We start from the raw sequence: 25,159 nt of genomic DNA, 5'->3' as shown, positions 1-25,159 counted from the left end.
TCAGGGACATAGAGACTAGACTAGTGGTTGCCGAGGGGCTGGAGGGATGAATAGGAAATTTAGGACTGGCAGATGCAAACTATTATACATAGGATGGTTAAACAACAAGGTCCTTTTATATAGCACAGGGTACTATTGTCAATATCCTGTGATAAATCATAATGGAAAAGAATATGAAAAAGAATGTATAGATGTATAACTGAGTCACTTTACGGTACAGCAATAATTAAACACAGCATTGTAATTCAACTAAAGCAGTAGCGTTAAGTCAGTGTTCAGCTCTTTGCGACCCCATGGACTGTAGCCCGCCAGGCTCCTCTGTCCAAGGAATTCTCCAGGCAAGAATACTGGAGTGGGTGGCCATTCCCTTCTCCAGGGAGTTCTTCCCAACCCAGGGCTCCAGTATTCTTGCCTGGAGAATTCCAGGGACAGAGGAGCCCAGTGGGCTGCCATCTATGGGGTCTCACAGAGTCAGACACGACTGAAGTGACTTAGCACCAGCAGCAGGGATCAACCTGTATCTCCTGCATTGCAGGCAGATTCTTTACCATCTGAGTTACCAGGGAAGCCCAGTTTTAAAAAATTCTTAGGAGTTTCAAATGGGCAGCACCACACTGGAAGTAATTAGGTTCTCCAAGGGGAGCTGTGATGTGACTTTTATAGAGAAGACGGTGAAGCAAAGCAAGAAAATTATTTGATGGGCTGTAGCTTAAGCAGCTGCCTCATTTGGGAAACCTTCGTTGGCTGTTTGTGATTGGTTATCCTTAAGTTTTCGTTGTTATTTTTTTTTTATAAAAATTTAATTTTATTGAAATATTGTTGATTTACAATGTGTTAATTTCTGCTGTGTAGCAGTGATAAGAGTTATTCGTGTGTGTGTGTGTTCAGTCACTCAGTCGTGTCCGACAGGAACCCCAGACTGTAACCTACCAGGCTCCTCTGTCCATGAGATTCTCCAGGCAAGAATACTAGAATGGGTTACCACTTCCTCCTCCAGGGGGATCTTCCCGACCCAGGGATGGAACCAAGGCTCCTGCATTGGCAGGCAGATTCTTTACCATCTTGGCCACCTGGGAATCCTTAGTTACACATAGATACATTGTTTTTCATATTCTTTTCCATTATGGTTTATCATAGGATATTGACTATAGCTCCCTTTGCTATACAGTAGGACCTTGTTTTTATCCATCCTATGTATAACAGTTTGCCTCTGCTAAGCCCAAACTTCTAATCCATCCTTCTCCCACGTCCCCTCCCCACTGGCACCCACAAGTCTGTTCTGTGAGTCTGTTTGTTTCATTGCTAAGTTCATTTGTGTCCTATTTTAGATTCCACATCTAAGTGACAGCATATGGTATGTCCTTAGATTTTGATTTCTAAACCTTGAAGCATTTGGGGCTGAGGTTTCAGGTAGCTTACAAAAGCTGCTAAGGCATTGCAGCCTCCTCAGTCTAATGGCCTTCTTATTAAATTAACAGTGTTCAAGTAAAAAAACCACTAGAATGAGATGGGAATGGGGACTAAAAGGTACAGTTAAAAATGGTCTTTGAATACAAGCTGTTCCTAATTTGGAAAACAATCTGGACATGCATCCCACCACCTAGAATGTAAGGACAGGAGTGACATACCAGGGACTGTGATAACGTACAGAAGAGCTGTGCTGTGACTGACAAAACAAAGTGCAGAGAGGAGAGACTGTTTGACTGGAAACAGGAAAAGAAAAAAATTCACCAAAGTGGCATTTAGCTGTATCTAAAAGTACATCATGAGGAACGCTGGGCTGGAAGAAGCACAAGCTGGAATCAAGATTGCAGGGAGAAATATCAATAGCCTCAGATATGCAGATGACACCACCCTTATGGCAGAAGGTGAAGAGGAACTAAAAAGCCTCTTGATGAAAGTGAAAGAGGAGAGTGAAAAGGTTGGCTTGAAGCTCAACATTCAGAAAACAAAGATCATGGCATCTGGTCCCATCACTTCATGGGAAATAGATGGAAAAACAGTGGAAACAGTGTCAGACTTTATTTTTTTGGGCTCCAAAATCACTGCGGATGCTGACTGCAGCCATGAAATTAAAAGACCCTTACTCCTTGGAAGAAAAGTTATGACCAACCTAGAGAGCATATTATAGAGACGTTACTTTGCCAACCAAGGTCCGTCTAGTCAAGGCTATGGTTTTTCCCGTGGTCATGTATGGATGTGAGAGTTGGGCTGTGAAGAAAGCTGATCGCCGAAGAATTGATGCTTTTGAACTGTGGTGTTGGAGAAGACTCTTGAGAGTCCCTTGGACTGCAAGGAGATCCAACCAGTCCATTCTCAAGGAGATCAGTCCTGGGTGTTCATTGGAAGGACTGATGCTAAAGCTGAAACTCCAATACTTTGGCCACCTCATATGAAGAGTTGACTCACTGGAAAAGACTGATGTTGGGAGGGATTGGGGGTGGGAGGAGAAGGGGATGACAGAGAGAGAGATGGCTGGATGGCATCACCGAGTCAATGGACATGAGTTTGAGTGAACTCCGGGAGCTGGTGATGGACAGGGAGGCCTGGCGTGCTGTGATTCATGGGGTCGCAAAGAGTTGGACACGACTGAATGACTGAACTAAAAGGATAAACACCAATTTAATAATAAAGGAGGCACTGGAGTGATGAGCAGGCAGGTGTTTCAAGGAGGAAGTGGCAAACATCCAACATTTATTAATAAAGTATTTGTATGTCTGGCACTGTGCTGTAGGGGAGAAAAAGTTTCCCTCAACCCTCTTAGGATCCCTAGCTGGGTCTGAAAGTTAAACAGATAAACAGGAGAAAAGCATTCAGATTTATTTAATATGAATTTATGTAACACAGGAGCTTACATAAGAAAATGACTTGAAGCATCAGGTATACTTGAGTTTTTCTACTAGGTTTCATGAAGAGTGGAAAGTTGTGGAGAAATACAACAGGACAAAGGGACTAAGACCTAAATGTAAGCAACTGGTAAAAAGTTTGCAAGACCTGCTTGCATAGATGCTTCTCCATCTCACCATCTTGGAGACAGGGAGGACACCTCTCACATGAGGGTCTTGTGACCTGTTTCACGGGAAAGGGAGTAGGAGAAGGTCAGAGATCTTCCTGCTTCTGCTGTTTTTCTCAAATTCCTTCAGCTTAAAATAGTTACCACACCAAGAGGGCATATTTGGGGGTAGCTTGTCCTGAGCCCTGTCGGTGTCCTGCATCAGACAGACAAAGGTGGGTAAGATACACTACCCACGACGCTCAGTCTCACAGAGGATGAGCCAAGCACATGGAGTCATCGGAGGTCCACTGGGTATGAAAGAAAAATCGTGATGGAGGGAGATGCAGCTAGAAGGTGGATTGGGGAGAGACTGTAAAGGGCCTTCACAGACCAACTATGTATTTGGATTTTGTTCTATGGAAAACAGGAAGTGTTCACAGATTTCTAAGTGGAGGAGTGACAGAGAAAGTCCTGGAAACTTAAAACAGTCTACAACCCAACTCCCTTACTTTACAGATTGAGAAAGTGACACTCAAGAGAGATTAAGTGACTCGGTTAAGATTATTACTTGACAGTGACAAGGCCCCAGCTAGAAAAACAAGTCGATCACATCTGTATTTTAGAGTAACTTATCTGATGGCAGTGTGGAGAATGGATGAGGAAGATGGGGCTAAGATAGAGTGTCTGGATATTAAGCAGCATGGTCGAAATCAAGAAATGAGATTTAGTATTAATGGATGTTTCTGTGTCATCTAGATGTTTTTGTTTAGTTTCCAAACATGATGGGCTTTAAAATCAGGACCATCATTCACATTCCTTTCCGTGTAGTTCTCCTGATGCTTCTTGTGCACCCATGTGCGCTCAGTCACATTTGACTCTTTGCAACCCCATGGACTGTAACCCACCAGGCTTCCCTGTCCATGGGATTTCCCAAGCAAGAAGACTGGGGTGGGTTGCTGTTTTCTCCTCCTCCAGGGGATCTTCCTGACCCAGAGATCGAACCCTCAATGTCCTGTTTCTCCTGCATTGCAGGTGGATTCTTAACCGCTGAGCTATTAGGGATGCCATGTGATGCTTATTATCATGCACTAAATAAGGTAGAATTCCCCGCTTCCTGCCTCCAAGTGCTAGGAGGTGTCTTGTATAAACTGTAGGGTATTTTGCCCTTACTTATTTGTTTTGCAAGAATGAACTATTGTTGGGCTTGATTAATTAGTAGATTGTTGGGGGGTATACTTAACGGTTATTGGATGCAATTTGCAATGCTTAGTAAAAAACTTAATATATTGAGTATTTTAACAATAATGCTGTGAACCTATACTTGCACTATGGCTGTGAGGTTGTATAGGATGGTTAAGTGAAGTGACACTCTATAAATTTGCTAGGGCTGCCGTAACATCACAGACTGGCTGTAAAACAGAAACTTATTTTCTCACAGTTCTGGAGGCTGCAAATCCAAGACCAAGGTGCCGACAGGGTGATTTCCTCTCTCCTTGGTGTGCAGATGGTTCTCTCTTGCTGCCTCTAGGCATACACACTACTCTTGGTGTCTCTTCCTTTTCTTATAAGGGCAACAAGTCACAATGGATTAGGGTTTCATCATAACTTAATCACCTCTTTAAAGACCACATCTCCAAATATGTTACCTTCGAATGTATTTGTTCATTGGAATTGGGGACTGGGATTTCAACATATCAACTTGACAGAGGGAGGAAATTCAGTCCATTAACATTACAAAGAACTGGTTAGATGAAAAGGATAGCTGCAGGTATCTTGTATTTGTAGAGTAGATTACAATTTACACAGCAATTTTACATGCTTATCTCATTTAATTTGAATAGACCTTTGTTATCTGGTCCAAAGTTTTCTTGGATATAGATGTACCTACAGAAGGATTCTGCTGACAGATTTATCTGGAATGATTAAAGGATACTGCTTGAAGTCTGCAAAATATATTCCAGTAATCTTCAAATCCCAGCTAGCTCTAGATACAGCTTATATTGAGGATAATACACAAACAAATGTTGAAACTGTGATTTAAATGACGTATCTTTTACCTCTTCTGATGAGGAACAAATCCAGTGAACACAGCACTAAACTAAGCCAAGGAACTATAAAGAAGGCTTGAAGGCTTGACTGGGGCTGGAGAATCTGTTTCCAAGATGGTGCATTCAACTGGCTATTAACACAAAGCCTTGGTTTCTCCACATGGACTTCTCTGCAAAATGGTTTGAAATGTTCTCATGACATGGCAGCTGGATTCCTCAGAGTAAGTGATCTAAGCAAATAAGAAACTACAGTGTCTTTTATGACCTAGGCTTAGAGTCATTCACCTTTACCATTCATGTTTCTCCATTTGCTTTCAGTCAAGTCCAGTCCATGTTCAGGGAGTTCCCATAATTATTTTATTTTAAAACTGAAGTATAGTTGACTTAGATAATTAAAGTGATTCAGTTATACATACTTTAAAAAAATATTCTTTTCCATTATGGTTTATCGTTGGACATGGAATATAGTTCTCTGTGTAATATAGTTGGATCTTTTTTATCCTTCTATATATAAAGCTTACATCTGCTCACCCCAATCCCCGAACTCTATCCTTCCTCCAACCCCTTCCCCCTTGGCAACCACAAGTCTATTCTCTATTTGTTTTATTGATAGATCCGTGTCCTATTTTAAATTCCACATATAAGTGATACCATTCAGTATCTTTCTTTCTCTTTATGACTTCACTTAGTATATAACTTCTAGGTTCATCCATGTTGCTGCAAATGGCAGTTTCATTCTTTTTATGACTGAGTAGTATTCCATTGTATATATGGATATCCTCTTTATCCATTCATCTGTCGATGGACATGTAGCTTGTTTCTGTGTCTTGGCTATTGTGAAAAGTGCTGCTATGAACATAGGGGTACATGTATCTTTTTGAATGAGTTTTTGCATGGATGTATGCCTAGGATTGGATTTGCTGGATCATATAGTATTTCTATTTTTAGTTTTCTGAGAAACTTCCATACTGTTTTCCATACAGTTGCACCAATTTACATTCCCACCAACAGGTAGGAGGGTTCTCTTTTCTTCACACCCTCTCTAGCATATATTGTTTGGAGACTTTTAAACATATCACGTTGTAGTTTTGATTTGCATTTCTCTATTAATTAGCAATGTTGAACATCTTTTCACATGCCCCTTGGTCATCTATATGTCTTCTTTGGAGAAATGTCTATTCAGAGCGTCTGTCCATTTTTGGGTTGGGTTGTTTGGAGTTTTTTGTTGAGCTGTATGAGCTATTTATTTTAGAAATTAAGCCATTGTTGGTCACATTGTAAATATTTTTTTCCCATTCCATTCTCTTAACTGGAGAAGTAGATAGGTAGGTAGATAATTTGGTATCTACCTAGCTAACAGATATACCTAATGTACACTAATGTCAGGAGGAAAATCTGACCTAGAAGCTGTAACTTTTTACAGAAGCCATAACCTGAAGTTTCCTGTTCTCTGCCCTGAGCTCCTGACGAGCCAACTGACACATCTTTGGCATGCCTCTGAAGCACTCTGTCTCAAAGCTTCTAAAATTTCTCTCTTGAGTTCTTCTTTGACCCACTGAAGTAGCCTCCAAATACATGTGAATTTTCCAGTTTTCTTGTACTTGACTTCTAGTCGTACTATTGTGCTCAGAAAAAATGACTGATACTGTTTTGCTCTTAAACTTAATATTCTTTGTGGCCTAATATATGATCTATCATGGAAATATTCCATGTGTGCTTAAGAAGAATGTTACTTTGAGTGGAATATTCTGTATTATGTTTCTAAGTCCACTTGGTACAGTATGTCCTTTTAAGGCAAACATTGCCTCATTAATTTTTATCTGGATGATGCATCCATGATTAATATTCCATTTTCAAGTCACCTACTATTATTGTCAATTTCTTTGTAGGTTTATTAATATTTGCTTTATTTGTTTTTTTGGGCTCCAAAATCACTGCAGATGTTGATTGCAGCCAGGAAATTAAAAGACACTTGCTCCTTGGAAGGAAAGTTATGACCAACCTTGATAGTATATTAAAAAGCAGAGACATGACTTTGCCAACCAAGGTCCGTCTAGTCAAGGCAATGGTTTTTCCTGTGGTCATGTATGGATGTGAGAGTTGGACTGTGAAGGAGGCTGATCGCCGAAGAATCGATGCTTTTGAACTGTGGTGTTGGAGAAGACTCTTGAGAGTCCCTTATACTGCAAGGAGATCCAACCAGTCCATTCTAAAGGAGATCAATCCTGGATGTTCACTGGAGGGACTGATGCTAAAGCTGAAACTCCAATACTCTGGCCACCTCACGCGACGAGTTGACTCACTGGAAAAGACTGATGCTGGGAAAGGTTGGGGGCGGGAGGAGAAGGGGACGATGGAGAATGAGATGGCTGGATGGCATCACCGACTCTGTGGACATGAGTTTGAGTGTACTCCGGGAGTTGGTGATGGACAGGGAGGCCTGGCGTGCTGTGATTCATGGGGTCGCGGAGAGTCGGACACGACTGAGCGACTGAACTGAACTGAACTGATGTCAGGTATATAAATATTATAAAATGTTACATCCGCTTGTCAGATTGACCTCTTTATCATTATACAATGACCTTCTTTGCTTCTTACTACAGTTTTTGTCTTAAAAGTCTATTTTGTTTGGTATAAGTATAGCTACTCCAACTTTCTTTTGGTTTCCATCTGCATGGTATATCTTTTGCTATTCCTTTGCTTTCAGTCTGTGTGTGTCCACAAATCTGAAGTGAATCTCTTACAGGCAGAATATAGCTAGGTCTTCGTTTTTTAATCCATTCAGCCACTTGATGTCTTTTGATTTGCGAATGTAGTCTCATTACATATAATTATTGAGAAGTATGTACTTACTACCATTTGTTGTTTTCTGGCTACTTTGTAATTTCTTTTTTTCCTCTTGCTCTCTTTGTGATTTGATTTGCTGTAGTGGGTATGCTTAGATTTTTCTGTCTTTTGTGTATCTTTTATAGGTTTTTGCTTTGTGGTACCATGATGCTTACATAAAACAACTTATTTATTACAGTCTATTTTAAGTTGGTGACAACTGAAGTATGAACTCAAGCTAATTATAATTACAATTCTACACTGTAATCCCCACCATTTTATTTTAAAATTTATTTATAAATGTTAAAATTTGTACCTTCTTATTAACAAATAAACATTAACAAATCATTATGGCAGAAGTTATTTTTACTAATTTTGTCTTTTAGCCTGAACACTAGCCTTATAAGGACTTAACCCGTTACTGTTACATTAGCTTTTTCTGAATTTTACTATATATTTACCTTTACCAGAGGTTTATACTTTGCTTTTCTTGCTAGTAATTAGTATGCTTTCATTTCAGCTTAAAGTCCCTTTAATATTTCCTGTAAGGTCAAGACCAGTGGTGATTAACCACATTAAGACTTTCCTAGACAGGAAATGCTAATCTCTCCGTTAACTTTGCCAGGCAGAGAATTCTCGGTTGGAAGTTTTTTTCCTTTCAGCACTTTGAATATCTCATACCACTTCCTTCTGGCATGTAAAGTTCCTGTTGATGAAGTCTGCTGATAGTCGTACAGGGCTTCCTTTAAGTATCAAGTGGTTTTTTTCCTTGCTGCCAATAAGATACTCTCTTGGTATTTAACCTGAACCTTAATTACAAGGTGTCTCAGTATGGGTCTCTTTATGTTGTTGTTTAGGGGCCTTGTCTCTCCAGGGCAGGTCTTAGAAGTTGGGATGCAAGATGTGGAGTTCAAACTCCAGTCCTCAGAGAGAACTCAGGGTTGCAACTTCCCTCCTGATTGTGGGTCTCCACACTGAGAGTGGAGTTGACGGTGCGATTTTGTCTTAGCCTCTCCTACCAGCTTAGAAGTGGTTTTTTCCTTGTAGGAGTCTCTCGGCTAATGTTGTTTTGTTTTTCTTTTTTCAGAGGAAACTGTTCCTATCTTGAGCTGGAACCCATATCCTTTTAAAATAACAAACTGAAAGCATCACTGACACTATAGATACTGTTTACCTTAATCTTTACCCAGCTGAACAGTAAGGAATAACGGGATGTTCTGCTGATGCCACACATTCTCAGATTAATAGAGATAAGTCACAAGTGGTCATGAGGAAGGATGGGAAAGATAACCTGCAGTTACTGATCAGAATAAAGAGAAGTGACAGGTCAGATTTTAACATATTAAGGTACTACTTGAGTATGGAGAGAATTTTTTATGAAAAAGTTAGTACAAGACTTTACAAAATAGGACATCTGCCCCTCCCAAAAGAAACCAACTGATTCAACAGAATGTAAGTATCTGTTAACTCTCATTTTATTTACTGTGGATTGCAGACATAGTCTTGCCTCTTCTCTAGCTGGACAAACTTCATCAGTTATGAGAAAGAAGACTTTACTAACAAATAGTTTATAGATAAAAAGTGTTTCCACGAATACTGGTCCAAGAAATTTTATGGAAAATCCAACAAAAGTTCGCTTTAGAAAAACTTTATGGGGATATGATTAGCAATACATAAAATGTTTAAATTTAAAAATATTATGAGACTTAACACTACATTCCCATTGGGAGCATAAAGCTCTGAGTACTGTGACTAAGCAAAGAAGAGTTTTAAATTTTTCTTTTACAACATAACGAAAGATATTCAAACTAAAAAGGCAACAGATTTGACTAAATGGCAAATCTACCTATATAGTTTTCATTCTGTAAAGAAATAACTTGTGAAATACTCCTAAAAGTCACTGGACAAAACAGGATAACCATAACTTTTGTTATACTCCACATTTCTTTGAACTCAGAGAATCTAGGACTTTAAATCTTTATGCTACAGAGAACAATATTATCCACTGAAACAGAAGGTAATTTTCTAAAGGATATTCATTCTCCAGGTCATTTGGAAATACGACTACATCCTTTGCTGGGTAAGTATTTTATAAACATTAAGTGCACAATGACTACAATGAATGTTCCTGAATATAAACGTTCAACCTGTTACAGTAGATTACCCACAGAGAAAAGGTACAAAACTACTGAGACAGGTAATGCAGAATTACAGTTTTAACAAAAACCTGTGAAAGGCAATTGGCAAATTACAATTTTGATTGGTTTCCTTCATTATTTTTACTGTCTGCCCACAAATTCTGCAGTTTGGAGTCCATTTCAGATACTTCTAAGAGTCCACTTCATGAGTTAAATATGTACATACAAAATAAAGCAGATATACTGTAACTTATAAAAAGTAAATTGTTTTATATATTATAGGTTAGAGGCAGGTTAATCAAAGGTTACAGTTCTGAAAGTATGGTTTGTTTCAAGTGTTACTGAGCTATACTTAAAGTACATCCTCAACTCTTATCACATTATTTACAGCTGTCCAATAACTCGAGCAATAAAATATCTGAAGTACAAAACATATAATGCTGATGACAAATGTTTTTGAACATCAGGAATAAGATTAATGAACAAAGTAAATCTAGAACAAGCAAAGGGAAGGTACATTTATTAAAAATAAAAATAGCTGACTATCTCTGATAACAAACAAAACCATTGAGAATTGAAATATATCCAATATACACTGTAACAATGCACATATATTTTAAAAAACTGAGGAGTCATTAAGTAGTTCTGCTTAGAATTTCAGAAAACAGGATTGTGGCTTGCTCCTGCGGGAGGCCGGCCTACACACAGCAGCACCCCTCTGTGTCCTGTGCATCACCGTGGTGCATGGTGCGTGTGTGTTTATTCAGTGAACACATTGTTTCTGGAGAAAATCGCAGTTTCTGTAAGGATGATCCAGTACATAAGTCAGTGGCTCTGGCTCCATTTCATAAAAAATCTGTGTAGGCTAGAAGTGTAAGGACGACCGTTTTCAAAAGCTTCGGTTTTACCAAAAGGTACAGAATAAACAACTCAATCTAGATGCTTTCACATTATTTTGGACGGTGTAAAAATTTATGTAAAATCTTAAGCTCACCAAACTAGTGTCTTTAAACTTTATCAAAAGTTCATCACTATTTTAGCATGGCTGGTAAGTCTTTTCTGTCTTTGTCACTAATAATGCTTGTCAAACCAAAGAACTTTGAAAAAGAATACGCACTGCTGAAGGAAAATAGTACCAAAAATGTACCTGGACTTCAGTCTTAAGACACACACAGTTCCTGTTGGATACTGGACTGTGAAAGTTTATTATCTTCAGTCTTTTCAGGCCCTGGGGCTTGGCACATCGTCTTTCGCTTAAATAATCGAAGACTCAGTCGTAACAGTTCATTGTCTACCATTGGAGCATTTGTATAAGCTTGTTTTATGGTGCCCTATTTGGAGAAAACGTTTAAAAAGATGTAGGTTAGGTGACAGTAGAAAAGACAGGTTTAACTGCTAACAAAAATCAGTTATATAAGAAAAATCAGTTTGGGATTTAGCTGTGCGTATATGCTAAGTCGCTTTAGTCATGTCCATCTCTTTGTGACGCCATGGACTGTCGCCTGCCAGGCACCTCTGACCATGGGATTCTCCAGGCAAGAATACTGGAGTGGGTAGCCATGCCCTCCTCCAGGGACACTCCCAACCCAGGGATCAAACATCTCCTGCATTGGTAGGCAAGTTCTTTACTAGTAGTGCCACGTGGGCTGTACTGGATATTTAAAAGAAAAATTGAGAAATGTTTTTTTCAGACTCAAGGAATCTTAGAAAAGAAAGCAATCCTGACAATCCCTGACAGGTAATCAAGCAGTTTTCACTTCATTGTTTCCAATGACAAAACAAAACAGCAAAAAACACATGACGCATTATGTGAAGTTACACACTAATTCAATCTTACTTTCACAGGGCACCGGATATTCCATATTGCTTACTGGTCTGCTAACGTGCCCTAAGATGCAGGCTCTAGAACTGAACACATTCTCCAGAAGACAGCTGATCCATGCAATCTACTGAGAAACTACCACCTCCTTTGTTCTAAGAGGTTGACCTCTATTATTGGAACCTAAAGCTATCTTAGAAGTTTTGAAAGTTACTGTCGTGAAATTCTGTTAAACATTCTCCAACCATACATAATGAAATAAGGTAAGATTTGCTATTTCCAGCACTCTGCTATTTATCTTCTAGAATCCTTAAAGGAACAATGATGCCTTGGTCATATTTGCATTACCAAGATTTTTTTTTTATGTTGTGATACACTAAAACTGGCTTTTTATGTATACAGTCCTATGAGTTTTAAACTCATGTTTATAGTTAAGAAACATGACCACAATCAGAATAGAGCAATTTCATCATAAAAAAAAAAAACAACCTTCGTTTTCCCTCTGTACTCCACCTTCTTCCCAACTCTTCCCAACTCTAACCCCTTATAACCAATGATGTAATGACCAAAACACAACAGAACTTTGATAATGTCATGTTCATGGTCTGCCCTGAATTGGAAGGATTTATAAGGTTCTGAACAATGGTTCTCAATGAGAAATTTGCAGGGGTGTTTTTGGTATCATAATTTTTGAAGGGTACTGGGAGAAATCTCAATAACCTCAGATATGCAGATGACACCACCCTTATGGCAGAAAGTGAAGAGGAACTCAAAAGCCTCTTGATGAAAGTGAAAGAGGAGAGTGAAAAGGTTGGCTTGAAGCTCAACATTCAGAAAACAAAGATCATGGCATCTGGTCCCATCACTTCATGGGAAATAGATGGAAAAACAGTGGAAACAGTGTCAGACTTTATTTTTTTGGGCCCCAAAATCACTGCAAATGCTGACTGCAGCCAGGAAATTAAAAGACGCTTACTCCTTGGAAGGAAAGTTATGACCAACCTAGATAGCATATTAAAAAGCAGAGACATTACTTTGCCAACAAAGGTCTGTCTAGTCAAGGCTATGGTTTTTCCCGTGGTCATGTATGGATGTGAGAGTTGGGCTGTGAAGAAAGCTGATCGTTGAAGAACTGATGCTTCTGAACTGTGGTGCTGGAAAAGACTCTTGAGAGTCCCTTGTACTGCAAGGAGATCCAACCAGTTCATTCTGGAGGAGATCAGTCCTGGGTGTTCATTGGAAGGACTGATGCTAAAGCTCAAACTCATATTTTGGCCACCTCACGCGACGAGTTGACTCACTGGAAAAGACTCTGATGCTGGGAGGGATTGGGGGCGGGAGGAGACGGGGATGACAGAGAATGAGATGGCTGGATGGCATCACCAACTCGATGGACATGAGTCTGAGTGAACTCCGGGAGCTGGTGATGGACAGGGAGGCCTGGCGTGCTGTGATTCATGGGGTCGCAAAGAGTCGGGCACAACTGAGCGACTGAACTGAACTGAACTGATGGCACATTAGAGAAAGAACTAGTAAATGTTACAAAATATTTTTTATAAAAAGGGAGCAGGAGTCTGATGACACTGCACACCATACAGCCTCTCAACTGGGGTTCCTTACCTGAACCAAACAGAAAATAACTGGGTTTTAAGTCCCTTTATTCTTCTCAAGTAAATGCTTACACATAATCACTTGTATTATTTCCTCTCTTCAACTTGGTGTATTTTTCATAAATACTATATATATAAACACACTCTACATAGTAATAAAATCTCCTTACCACTCTGTATCTGAGAAATGTTTTTCCTTGATCTTCAATTTAAATAAATTTCTAGTATATTTTATTACCGAAAGAAACTTTGCAAATGAAAAGTATTTCACAGGAATATTTTAAATTTTCTTTAAGTCTCAGTAACAATTTGCTATTCAAAACAAATGTTCTTCAATAGTATTAAAGTAAAATGTATTATAAATTCTAATAAAATTTTTCTCTTACATGTGTATATGACTGGGAAACCAACTCATAAAAACAGATAATGAGACCTCAACCTCACTGTAAAGCAATCAAATGAAAAAATATGTCCATACAACTCAACACTTTCCAATTTTTCTAAGGAAGTAACAGTACCTTCTCATTTTTAACAAGCTGCTTTCGGATTGCAGAATCCCGTCTAAAGCATAACGCTTTACAACATGGTCCAAGATTACTAAGCAGATTTGCTCTTTCCTCTTTTCGTAGTAATGCAGCCATGTTGAGAGCCCCGAGTTCATGTTCAAAGAGACTGTCTGTATCTTTCAAAAATAAAAAAAAAAGGACCACATTAAGGTTTCTGATTAGGTGTTAGATGATCTACAAATTTTATCCAATATTTGGTCACTATAAAAACCAGGGACAATGTATCAAATTAAAATCACTTTAAGTTACAGCTTGCAAGGTGAGGAGAAAATCTGTTAAAAATAGACAAAAAGGAAAGAAAAATTTAGAAAACAGGATGAGTCAATAATTGAAAAGAATAAGAATAGTTACTTCAAATCTAGCTCTCTAAGAGCTGGCCAAGAGTGCAAATAGTACTGGGTAGAGTTTCTGTAACAACATGATCAAACAGGTTATTGCTAGAAAGGGAAAGAGTAAAGAACCACCCAGACAAAAACAAAATGGACACATGTGACTAAGAATTGATGGACTTGCATTACATAATTCATTTCCTGAACTGCCAGGCATAAATAGTGAGATTAGATAATTAGTTAAGAAGAAAGTTGTCTTATGTAATATAGTTGATGATAAAAAGCAAAAATGTAAATAAAAACTCAAAAATAGTTCACAAACTCTGATGTCTATCTGAATCATCTGGGGAGTTTTTTAAAATACAGTGGGAGGGTCTTCCCACTAGATCTACAGACTCTCCACAGTTGGAACTAGGTTACCTTAGAGGGGAAAAGGCACTTTCTCACGTGATTCACACAAAGTAGTGTTTGAGCCAATGACATAGTCATATAATGCACACTATTTAAAAAAACAAACTACCATTCTACTGTAACTACAAAGAAAGAAACCTGCATTTAGTCCAAACACTTCCTTGAAAACTGCTCATTAGGACAAATTGCTTTTATAAATACAAAACACACTTGCAAACATAGCTAGAAAGTGTAACATGGCTAGACTTAAGTCTCTTCCTGGATCTAAACTGACCAGCACCAAATGAGAAGATTGAACCTAAATACAAGTAAACCAAAGGAACTAAAATAACTGGAAAAGTTTAGTTCAAAAGAACTTAATCATACTATAATCAGAAAACCTAAGACAAAAGAAATTTAGATTTTAGTACACATGCAAGTTTTCTGCTTTAAGCCTTTAGAATTTAAAACACATACTGGGAAATTAGGATTGACATATACACACTACCCTGTGAAAAACAGCTAGTGGGCAGCTGCTGCACAGCACAGGGAGCCCAGCTCAGGGCTCTGTGAGGACCTAGAGGGGCGGGGTTGGGTGGAGGTGGTGGGAGGGACGTCCAAGAGGGAGGGGACATACGTATACTATAGCTGATTCACTTCACTGCACAGCAGAAACAAAATTGTAAAGCAATTATACTCCAATTAAAAAATTACATACTGAGTAGGGATATACTTTCTTCAGTATTAGGACACAGAAACAGACAAAATGGATTACAAAAAAAAAATCAGTATCAGTTATTTCACAAATATTTATCAAATACTGTGTGTCAGGTACTATTCAAGGCAATGGCAAAATTAGTAGTACAGATCATCAGACACTGGATATAGCAGTGAATAAAGTCCTATTCCTTAGAGAACTTCTATTCAGTATCATATATTAGTTCTCTAATAAAGCTATCTCACCACCAAAAAAGAGGACTACTTGGTAAAGTGTTAGTCGCTCAGTCGTGTCCGACTCTTTGAGACCCTGTGGACTGTAGCCACCAGGCTCCTCTGCCCATGGGATTTTCCAGGCAAGAATACTGGAGTGGGTTGCCGTTTCCTCCTCCAGGGGATCTTGCTGACCCAGGGATCGAACCCAGGTCTCCCACATTGCAGGCAGATTCTTTACTGTCTGAGCCACCAGGGAAGCCTGGACTACGTGGTTAAGGAAAAATCAAATCCCTCTTCACAGTGTATATTTTCATTGTTTAAGTGATCATTAGTTAGGGACAAACTATAGTCTGATTTTGCTAACTATGCAACAGATTTTAACTTGAAATGCCATTAACAAAAGTCACAGAAGCAAATAGCTGCAGATGTGGATTAGACCTTAAGCATTTCACTACATCATTTTATGCCCACAGGAGTTACGTGCTTGAGATCACAGAGCCAATCACACAAGGGAGAAAGAATGGGGCAAGAATTTAAGACACTGGTCATCTGTCAGATTAATACATAGTCACTTATAATTTATGTTTCTTACACATACACTCTATGTATATTGGGCCACATTAAAATCAAGAGTTACTGCTTATGTTAACAGCTGAAGAGAGAACATGTATTCATGAAACATGAACTTTTTCAATTTTATATTAGTAAAAAGCTCAATTCTCTTACCTCAAACTTTTTCACTCTCATGAACACGGTAAAACATTAAATAATCTTACTGCTTTCACCGTTTACCTCCTATCCTTTTCACATTCCTCTTCCCCATTAATAAAGTATTAATAAGCTGCCAAAACACAGGGGATCTTCCCAACCCAGGGACTGAACCCAGGTCTCCCGCACTGTAGGCAGATTCTTTACCATCAGAGCCACCAGGGAAGCCCAAGAATACTGTAGTGGGAAGCCTATCCCTTCTCCAGGGGAACTTCCCGGCCCAGGAATCAAATTGGGGTCTCCTGCATTGCAGGTTGGAGAAGGCAATGGCAAGCCACTCCAGTACTCTTGCCTAGAAAATCGCATGGACAGAGGAGCCTGGTGGGCTGCAGTCCATGGGGTCGCTACTAGTCAGACACGACTGAGTGACTTCACTTTCACTTTTCACTGTCACACATTGGAGAAGGAAATGGCAACCCACTCCAGTGTTCTTGCCTAGAGAATCCCAGGGACGGGGGAGCCTAGTGGACTTCCGTCTATGGGGTCGCACAGAGTCGGACATGACTGAGGCGACTTGGCGGCGGCGGCATTGCAGGTGGATTCTTTACCATCTGAGCTACCAGGGAAGCCCAATAAGCTGCCAAAATACAGTGAGGCAGGTTTCTGATAACAGGAGAAAAAAAAAATTCTACAAACTAAAAATGTTCTGGAATAATAAAAAGCTGTAGATGTTTTCACTGTCTAAAATCAATGTGATAAAATATTTTCAAACTAAATAGCAGGAGTAATATTTACTAGGCATCACTGCATGTCAGAAACTATTCTAAGTGTTTTACTTGTGATAACTCTTTTGCTCCTCCTAACAATCAGGTGGCTTGGCAGTATAGTTACTCCCAGTTTGCAGATGGTGAGAGTAACATACAGATTAACTATAACTAGTAAGTGGTGTACCTATTGGAAGCCAGGCCATCTGGTTCACAGACTGAGTTCTTAAGCACTTTGTAAAAGGCTCAACCTAAACATCTGCTTTTGAGCAAAATTCTCCATTTCCCAGGGGAAAGCACTGCCAAGATTATCAATCTGCTTAGATATGAAAAATATCTAAGTTCACTTTCCTAAGATCTACTTCATTTAGCCCTGGGCAAACCACTGAGCACTTTCACACTTACCTGTTAAAAAAGTAATTTTGATGCAGAAAGACCATTGCGCTATGTTTACAACTCATCTGTAGGTTTAAATTTCTCTCAAAATAAAACAAACTTTGACCATGAGGATTAAATAATGAAAATAAGCGATTCTTTTAAGAAAATTTCTTATATCATAACTGCTACATAAGAACACAGCAGAATCCTTTTCAAAGGCATCTTCATATTTATATTAGATATTACACACTTAAATTGGAATGGAATTACCTTTGGGCTTTTCTAAAAGTCTCTGACATGTTTCTTTGACTTTCGTAAAGAGCTCAGGACCAGCCAACTTTTTAGAAATGCCAACTCGCAGCATAACAGCTCCAGGTGTGAATTTTAAGAGCGCGGCCCCAGGCTCTCGTGGTTCTTTTGGATGCTTCGGCATAAGACCAGACCAATCCACGTCTATCACATCTAGCGGATCTACAAAAAGTTATAGAATTTTCTTACACCAAGAAATACCATTCCTGTTATCCAGGGAGAAATACAGATTGCAAGACACAGGAAAGCAAACAATACATGATTTAAATTTAAAAAAGGCATATTCTTAAAAGATTTTCTATAAAAACTAGCGTTTAGAATCTAAGAAATTTTACAAATAAACTTCCTCACCAAAGGAAAACAGTAAAGAGGTCACAGGCAAATGCTCCCACCCACCCTCATTTCTATGTGGAATCTAAAAGAATCAAACAAACAAAAAGAAACCCAAACTCATAGATATAGAGATTGGTGGTTTCCAGAGGGGGAGGGATCTGAAGGTTAGACAAAATGTGTGAAGGGTATCAAGAGGTACAAACTTGCAACGATAAATAAATCATGGCAATGCAATGTACAGTGTGGTCACTCTAGTCAACAACACTGTATTCCAACAGTAAAAGTTGCTAGAAAGTATGAAAGGTTCTCATCACAAGGAAATGTAACTTTGCATGGCAGTAGATGACACCATGTCAAGGTAACTAGACAATGTGGTGATCATGCTGCAATGTATATACAAATGTCTAATCACTATGCTGTGCACCTGAAGTTAATGTAATTTCTGTCAATTACACTTCAATAAAGAAAAATCCAAAACAAACAAAAAGCAAGCAAACAAGCACTTAAGCAAACCCATGCCTACAAATAATACCTTTAAATTGCTTGAGAGAGTCTCAATGCAAGAATTCCACTATTTCACTAAGACTAGGTCTAACATTTTGAAACTTGGTACCAGAATCGTCCAAGGGTTAATTAAATCTAGGAATGTATTTAGTTCGCATGTGTACACATACAAACAGACAAACACACAGACACTACTTTTTAAAAAAACAAATAATTCATTATGAAATAACTTTAAGAATCAGGTAGTGGCTATAATTAAAATTGAGAATAATCTATCCACTGACAAGGAACAGTTTAGGAAATTAACAAAATAATGTTCCATTCAGAAACACCTAATAGTTGATAATAATAAAAGTAACATACATACATTATACATTAGTATAAAAAACTGTAAAATACAAGAGCAAATTAAGTCAAAGATTTAATATTCTACATACTCAAAAATCCTTACTATGATAAATTGTTAGTAATAATTAGACTAATTGGGATGATTCAACAAGAACAATAAAGGTTGTTGATTCATGGTGTAGTCACTGGAGTAAGCTCTGGCAATGAATAAAATACTGTAAGTGAAAATATTATTGAATTTAGAAAATCAAGAGAAGTATAGAAATAGTGTTTAAATACAACCTCAAGTTTAAATTTCTGAATGGTCATTTCAACAGTTTGTGGAACACAGCTGTGAAGCTCTGTACCATATACCTGCCATCTATTTTAAATTCCAGGTCCTACAATAGGAATCAAACTCTGGAAAGGAAAGCTTACAATTGTGCTATTTTAGATACTGCCCTTTTCAATTTATAGGCAATGTCTATTTAAAAATGAACAGCGCATAATAACTATAATTTTTGCTTTATTGGCCTTTCAATGTTAATTAAAACACAATTGGGAAGATTCTGTGTTTTATCAATTCTCACAGCATGAAAGGGAACAAAGAATACCTCAATATCATAATTAAATACCTTTTATGTTCAAACACCTCTGCAATGATTACCTGGCATCTTTTCCTCATCCTGTTGGTCCTCCCTCTTTTCAGCATCACCTGCCAGAATTTCATCTAGTTCATCGTCACTAATTGGCTCGTATCCTTCTCCAGCACCAGATCCTAATGAATGCGCATCATCTAGCTTGGATTCGTCGTCTCCTGCTAAACAGAAAAATTAATTTCATGCCAAAGAGAACATTAAGGGAAAGGGACATCTAAGTGAAACCAAAGAGGAGAGGCTGGGCACACTAAAAAAATTGAGAAGCATTTTTTAATTTAAAACTACATTTCTTAATTATTCAAAACACTTGATAATTCCAAAAGAAAACTTAAAAATGAATTAAATTTAGTTTTAATGACAAGAACACAGTATGGACAGCAGTATAGAAATAGGTTATAAGATTACAATTAAAATATGAGAAATAAAATCTACCACTAACGTATTCATACTAGTTAACTTTTTATAATAAAACTAATTCAGAAAATCCACTAATTTCAAAAGGATGCATTAATTTATCAAAATAAATTCAATTTTAAAAAGCTTGCAAACTAATTACTAGAATTAATTTGAAGTTTAAATCTTAGCTCATTTTATTCATAATATGAAGAACTCTACAGTGGTGAGGCAGAAATGTAAGTGCCATCAATCCCCATCCCCCTTCACCACCGATCTCCCAATTCATCTTCCCTATTCCAATGTTTTCCTTTAATTAATAAATGCAATTTTAAAAGACTGCTGTAAAAAAAAAATAAATAAAAGACTGCTGTAATATAATTTTAAAGTGTTTTTGTTAGTAACCACTAGTGTATCTTCCATTTCTTTACTTACCAGCTTGTCTCAACTACCTATGCTAAAGCTTTGTCTCTTGGTGAGTTACTTGTAAACTTGAACTATCATAGTACTACACAGTACATTTAAGATTTCTAAGCAGGTTCTATCCATATCCTTTACTAAGTTTACAACACAAGGTTTCAAAATGCAACACTATCCTTTATAGATATAAACTTGCAGCAAATAAACTATGGGATGTTTCTAGTCATTTATAATAATTTTCAACTCTATTAAATTCTGTACTAATCTCCTCGTACCCCCACCAATTCACTTCTAAACAATTTTAACAACTTCATTATATAAATATACATCTAAACATAAATGCAAATAAAAGGGTTTTTAACTTTTCAAGCTTATCAAACTCATTGTCCTATTTTAAGTGGGTAAAGTTTTTCATTTCACTTCTATATCTCCATGCCACATTATCCATGATCACAACCAATGAATGGTATATTTTAGGGATGAAGAGCACAAATTCCAATCACAGGAGAGTGATTATAATGGTTAGTTCAAATTACATTCAATAATACCCCAAGGTTACCTTCAATAGTACTATGGCTCACAATTTGATGCTACTGAAATTCAAATTTTAGATAAAAATGCATGCAATGACCACTGAGGTAGAAATATTTTCGTCAAGTAAAAAAAACACATGTTAACAGTTTGGTGTACTGAAATATACCTAACCAAATAACCAAAAGATACAAGGATGCTTAGTTTTAAAAGAATGCGAACAACTTTATTCTGGGACTAGTGCTACAATACAGCAAATAAAAGGAATGTAAAATGCTCATGTAAGAAGCATTACTAAGCATCCCAGAAGTTTCTTGGGGGCTTGAAGTGGAAAGGGTACATAAGCACTGGTATCAGAATTGGACAGTTCATGGAGGCAGAATTTCCAGGAGCTTTCCCAGGGGAGACCATTACTATTGTTACCCTGGGCTATAATTCACCACAGAATAAGACGTAAGACAGGTATGGACAGGCAGGACAGATTTTCATGCATCAGCTATTTATTGTGTCCCTGCTAGAGGCTCAAAGAAAAAGAAATAAAAACCTATGGTGCCTAACAAAGGAGTACAATAAAATGGGGAGAGAACCATGGAAAAATAATTTACAATATGGTGCAGAGATGCTATTAAAGATGTATAAACAAGGTGCTCTGGCAATTTGAAAGAGTAAAGCACCTTTAGCAGAGACGGTTTCACGTGGGAAATAATGCATAAACTGGGACTTGCTGTCTGCATAAGAAAAGATAGAAGGGGAAAGGTCTGTCAGACAATGGGAAGAGCAGGCTCAGAGAAGGCTTGAGGAGGGAGACCATCCAGAGAATACAGTGAGTCAGCTTGTACAGTAGGCTGGGGGTGAAGGATGGACAATGAAGGGCCACACAGTGGAGACTGGCTCTGACTGGGTCAAAGGGTGTACATGGCCCTCTCAGAGTCCTTCATTCTAGGAGCTCATTCTAGGGAGTCAGTTTTCATAAGGGACCTGAGCATCCTCAGATTTTACTACCTGTGGTGGGCTCTGGAACCCATTCCTGCAGATACTGAGAGACTGAAGGATGACTAATTTTACTCATTTAGGCTTATTAGAACCAAGTCTACCTTAAAAGTACTAACAAGGAGAACAAGTTTTTTAAGTATCATAGACCTTTTCCTTATAAAATCTATTTTCCCTAAACAATGGAGTCAATACTTATATCAGATGACCCTTCAAATGGAAGTACTGGTTTCCTATGAGATCTGAGAAGAAATGGGGCAGTGGAACAGAGGGAAAGGAGTGACACTCACCTTCCACACTCTCAGTCCTCTCAGCTTTACTTGTATCTTCAAATGCCTGCACAGATCCCAGATCTTTATCCAGCCTTTCTTTATCCAAAGCTCCAGAGTCTCGGGAACCGCCTTCTAGGTCTCTGTCATGTTCACTCTCCAGTTTGACTTCACTGCGTTTTACAGACTCTACTTGAGAACCCTCAAACATTCTGTCCCTGTCCCTCTCCCGGTCCCTTTCCAGGGCATCGGAGAGTAGTCTCTCCCTCTCCCTGTCCAAATCTCTCCTTTTGTCCCGTTCCCTCTCCCGTTCCCGCAGTCGATCCCGGTCCCTATTCCGGGGCCAATCTTTATCGGCATCCCGCTCCCAGTCTCGCTGCCGGACTTCCCTCCTTTCTCGCTCCCGCTCTCTCTCGTGCTCATAACGGTCGCGCTCTTGAAGCCTCTCTCTGCTGTCAAACGACCCCGATCTTGAATGGACCTGTCGATCTGACTCAGGAGAACTTCTTCTGGAACTATGGCTTCTTGAATCCTGGCGATCTAAAATCAATGTACCATATACAAAGACTTAACAGATGATAAAACAGAAATAAAATGCTTTAATACAAGGTCTTTTAAAACTAACAATTTCTCTTTTTCTGTACTTATTTTAAATTATCCAAAGAACTCATCTTAAGGAAAAAATTCATCTCAAAGAAAAACATCCACCACTCTTCAGTAGTGTCAAATATGCAAAAAGCATGTTTGTTTCCTTGCTTATTTCCACTATAACCACAAAAGATTTTTAAAGAAATAAGTATGTAAAAATAAGTAAGCATTAACAGAACTGATCATTTCATTATGTACCTCCTCCTCTCCCCCTACCTTATTTACACAGTCAACAGAGAAAAAAGCATTGGTTACAAGAAGCAGAACCTGAAGGTTAAAATTTTTAGGCATCAATAGAGAACCTGAACATGTAAGTGCCTTCCACCAAGATATACTACTAATATGCTGATGTTAAACTGAGTGACGTCACTGAATGTACCTCTACTCTGTTGGTATTAATGTGATAACAGGTAACATCATGGTGGGATGACTAAGCTTTTTAAGCTCCTTGAAAAATTTAAGGCAGTGTATAAACAACTTAGCATTTACTTTAAAATTATAATTCGAACAAAACATAAAAATGTACAAAATATATTCACATAAGAAACACTGGTTAGGTTATAATTTGTTTTTATTACCTGAGGAAGTACTTCGACTAGGTTCTCCACGCTTTAGCTGATCAATCCTGGATTTTCTCTCTCCTGTGATTTCCAGACTTTTGGTTTTTTCTCTGTCTCTTGAGCCGCTATGCAGCACTCTCTTTCGACCGTTCTGGTCATCCCCACTTCGATGAGCAGAGTCGTTGGATGGGGAGCGGAGACGGCCAGACGTGTGACTGCGGTTGCTCCGATTGCTGCCGAGACTGCTGCTCCGCTTCTGATCCACTGGCTTGCGATGTGGTGTGTCTTCTATAGTAACATGAGGTGCCTCTACCTTTTCCGCTCGTGTTCTGTGGCACTTCCTATGAGAGTCTTCACTGGTAAAAGATGTATTGGCGGTGGGGAGGGCAGAGGTGGAAATGGTGGTCGATGTGCTGAAGGCTGTGGCAGGGGCAGTCGCGGTAGCGGCCAGAGGAGGTGGGGGAGGAGGGAGAGAAGATGGGGAAGGGGTCCTTCCAGGGGTGGCAGCAGTGGCGGTGTGATCTGGCTCCGTCAAGTCCGTGCGGTCAGGCACGTCCTCATCAGACCAGTCACTGAACGCTGTATCTTCTTTCTTCTGAGGGTCCTCTAGAGCGCCATCCTTATCATTGGACATGTCAGCCAGTTCCTCTTTGACTGTGATAGGTGGAGTTCTCGGGCCTCTTTTCTTCTTACTCTGCTGTACGGTTTCTTCATCAGAGATATCAGAATCACCTCTGGACCTCTTACGCTTTTTTTCAACACTTTTCTTCTTCTGTCCTTTTTTTGGGGAAAATACTTGACCATCTTCAGACGCTGTCTCTGTGTTACCCCTCCCCATTCCAACATCATCATCTTTCTTTCTCTTAATAGGTTTCTTTTGAATCTTTGCTTTTCTCCTGTTGTCCTCATGAGCTCCATCAGAGGTGTCTCGATCTTCAGATGGGTGGTGTCCTGTCAGGTCTTGTGAACGAGTTCTGGAGCTCTCTGTGATTTCTGTCTGTTCTCTCTGCTTATCTACAGAAGAAACTTTCTCTTTGAAATCTTGCTCTTCATAGCGCCTTGAACTTTCTTTTCTTTCTGGTTTACGATCGTCTTCTCTCCATCTACCCTGCCTGTCTTCCGTAAGGTGTGATGGACTAAGAGAACGTGATTCTTGAGGTCGAACAACCTGGCTCAAGAGTCTGTGTTTGTCATCTAGACAAAAAGATAAAAGTCATCAGACTTTCATCATGTTAACAATATTGCATGTTACCTATAAATAACAAATCAGTGTCTCCCTCTTCATTTTAAAAGTTTAAAAATAATAATTTCAGTAAAAACCGAAGTACGGCTTTATTACAACTAGTGCGAAATGACAAGTGCCATTGTGGTAAAACGACTATGTATTTCGAACACATACATTTTTTTAGTCACAATGTGATATATTCAGAAGCAGCAGAGCAAGTACAAATTTTAAATCTTAATTCATCATTTCCTATTATGTAAAAGAATTGTCTCATGGTTACAAATGCATGACTCTAGAAACAGAGAACACAGATTCTGCTTACTTTTATCATCTCCACTGTTGTAGGCGTCACTGTCAGGAGAATGCTCTCGCCGGCGCTTAGGTGACTGACGAGGGCTAGGACTCCCTTCATTTCTATAGCGCTTTCTAAATCAGACAAACGTAATTTATAAGAATCCAGGGGATGAAAAACATTTCTTTACTATGT

At 38.7% G+C, this 25,159-nt stretch overlaps 1 protein-coding gene across 6 annotated transcripts in view; it reads right to left on the bottom strand.

The window, feature by feature from the left end:
* Positions 1-10,499: 10,499 nt before the first annotated feature.
* ZC3H13 (zinc finger CCCH-type containing 13) overlaps positions 10,500-25,159 on the bottom strand; it is a 110,704-nt gene continuing 96,044 nt past the window's right edge. For 3 of the 6 annotated variants that reach the window (XM_088842762.1, XM_055426066.2, XM_055426067.2), the window contains 7 exons: positions 24,995-25,098; positions 23,466-24,641; positions 22,261-22,779; positions 19,645-19,797; positions 17,775-17,975; positions 13,955-14,118; positions 10,500-11,338 (listed from right to left, as the gene is read on the bottom strand). In XM_088842762.1, the coding sequence (XP_088698888.1) occupies positions 11,168-11,338; positions 13,955-14,118; positions 17,775-17,975; positions 19,645-19,797; positions 22,261-22,779; positions 23,466-24,641; positions 24,995-25,098 (2,488 nt within the window). In that variant the 3' untranslated portion in view covers positions 10,500-11,167. The remainder of the gene's footprint in view (positions 11,339-13,954; positions 14,119-17,774; positions 17,976-19,644; positions 19,798-22,260; positions 22,780-23,465; positions 24,642-24,994; positions 25,099-25,159) is intronic. The other 3 variants (XM_055426068.2, XM_055426070.2, XM_055426069.2) reach the window with 3 other exon arrangements.

This window comes from Moschus berezovskii, chromosome 13 (assembly GCF_049115385.1).
Source record: "Moschus berezovskii isolate FMDL1 chromosome 13, NW_MosBer_1.0, whole genome shotgun sequence".
Classification (NCBI taxonomy): domain Eukaryota; kingdom Metazoa; phylum Chordata; class Mammalia; order Artiodactyla; family Moschidae; genus Moschus; species Moschus berezovskii.
Note: the sequence above shows the minus strand (reverse complement) of the source record. Positions and strands in the feature narration are given on the sequence as shown.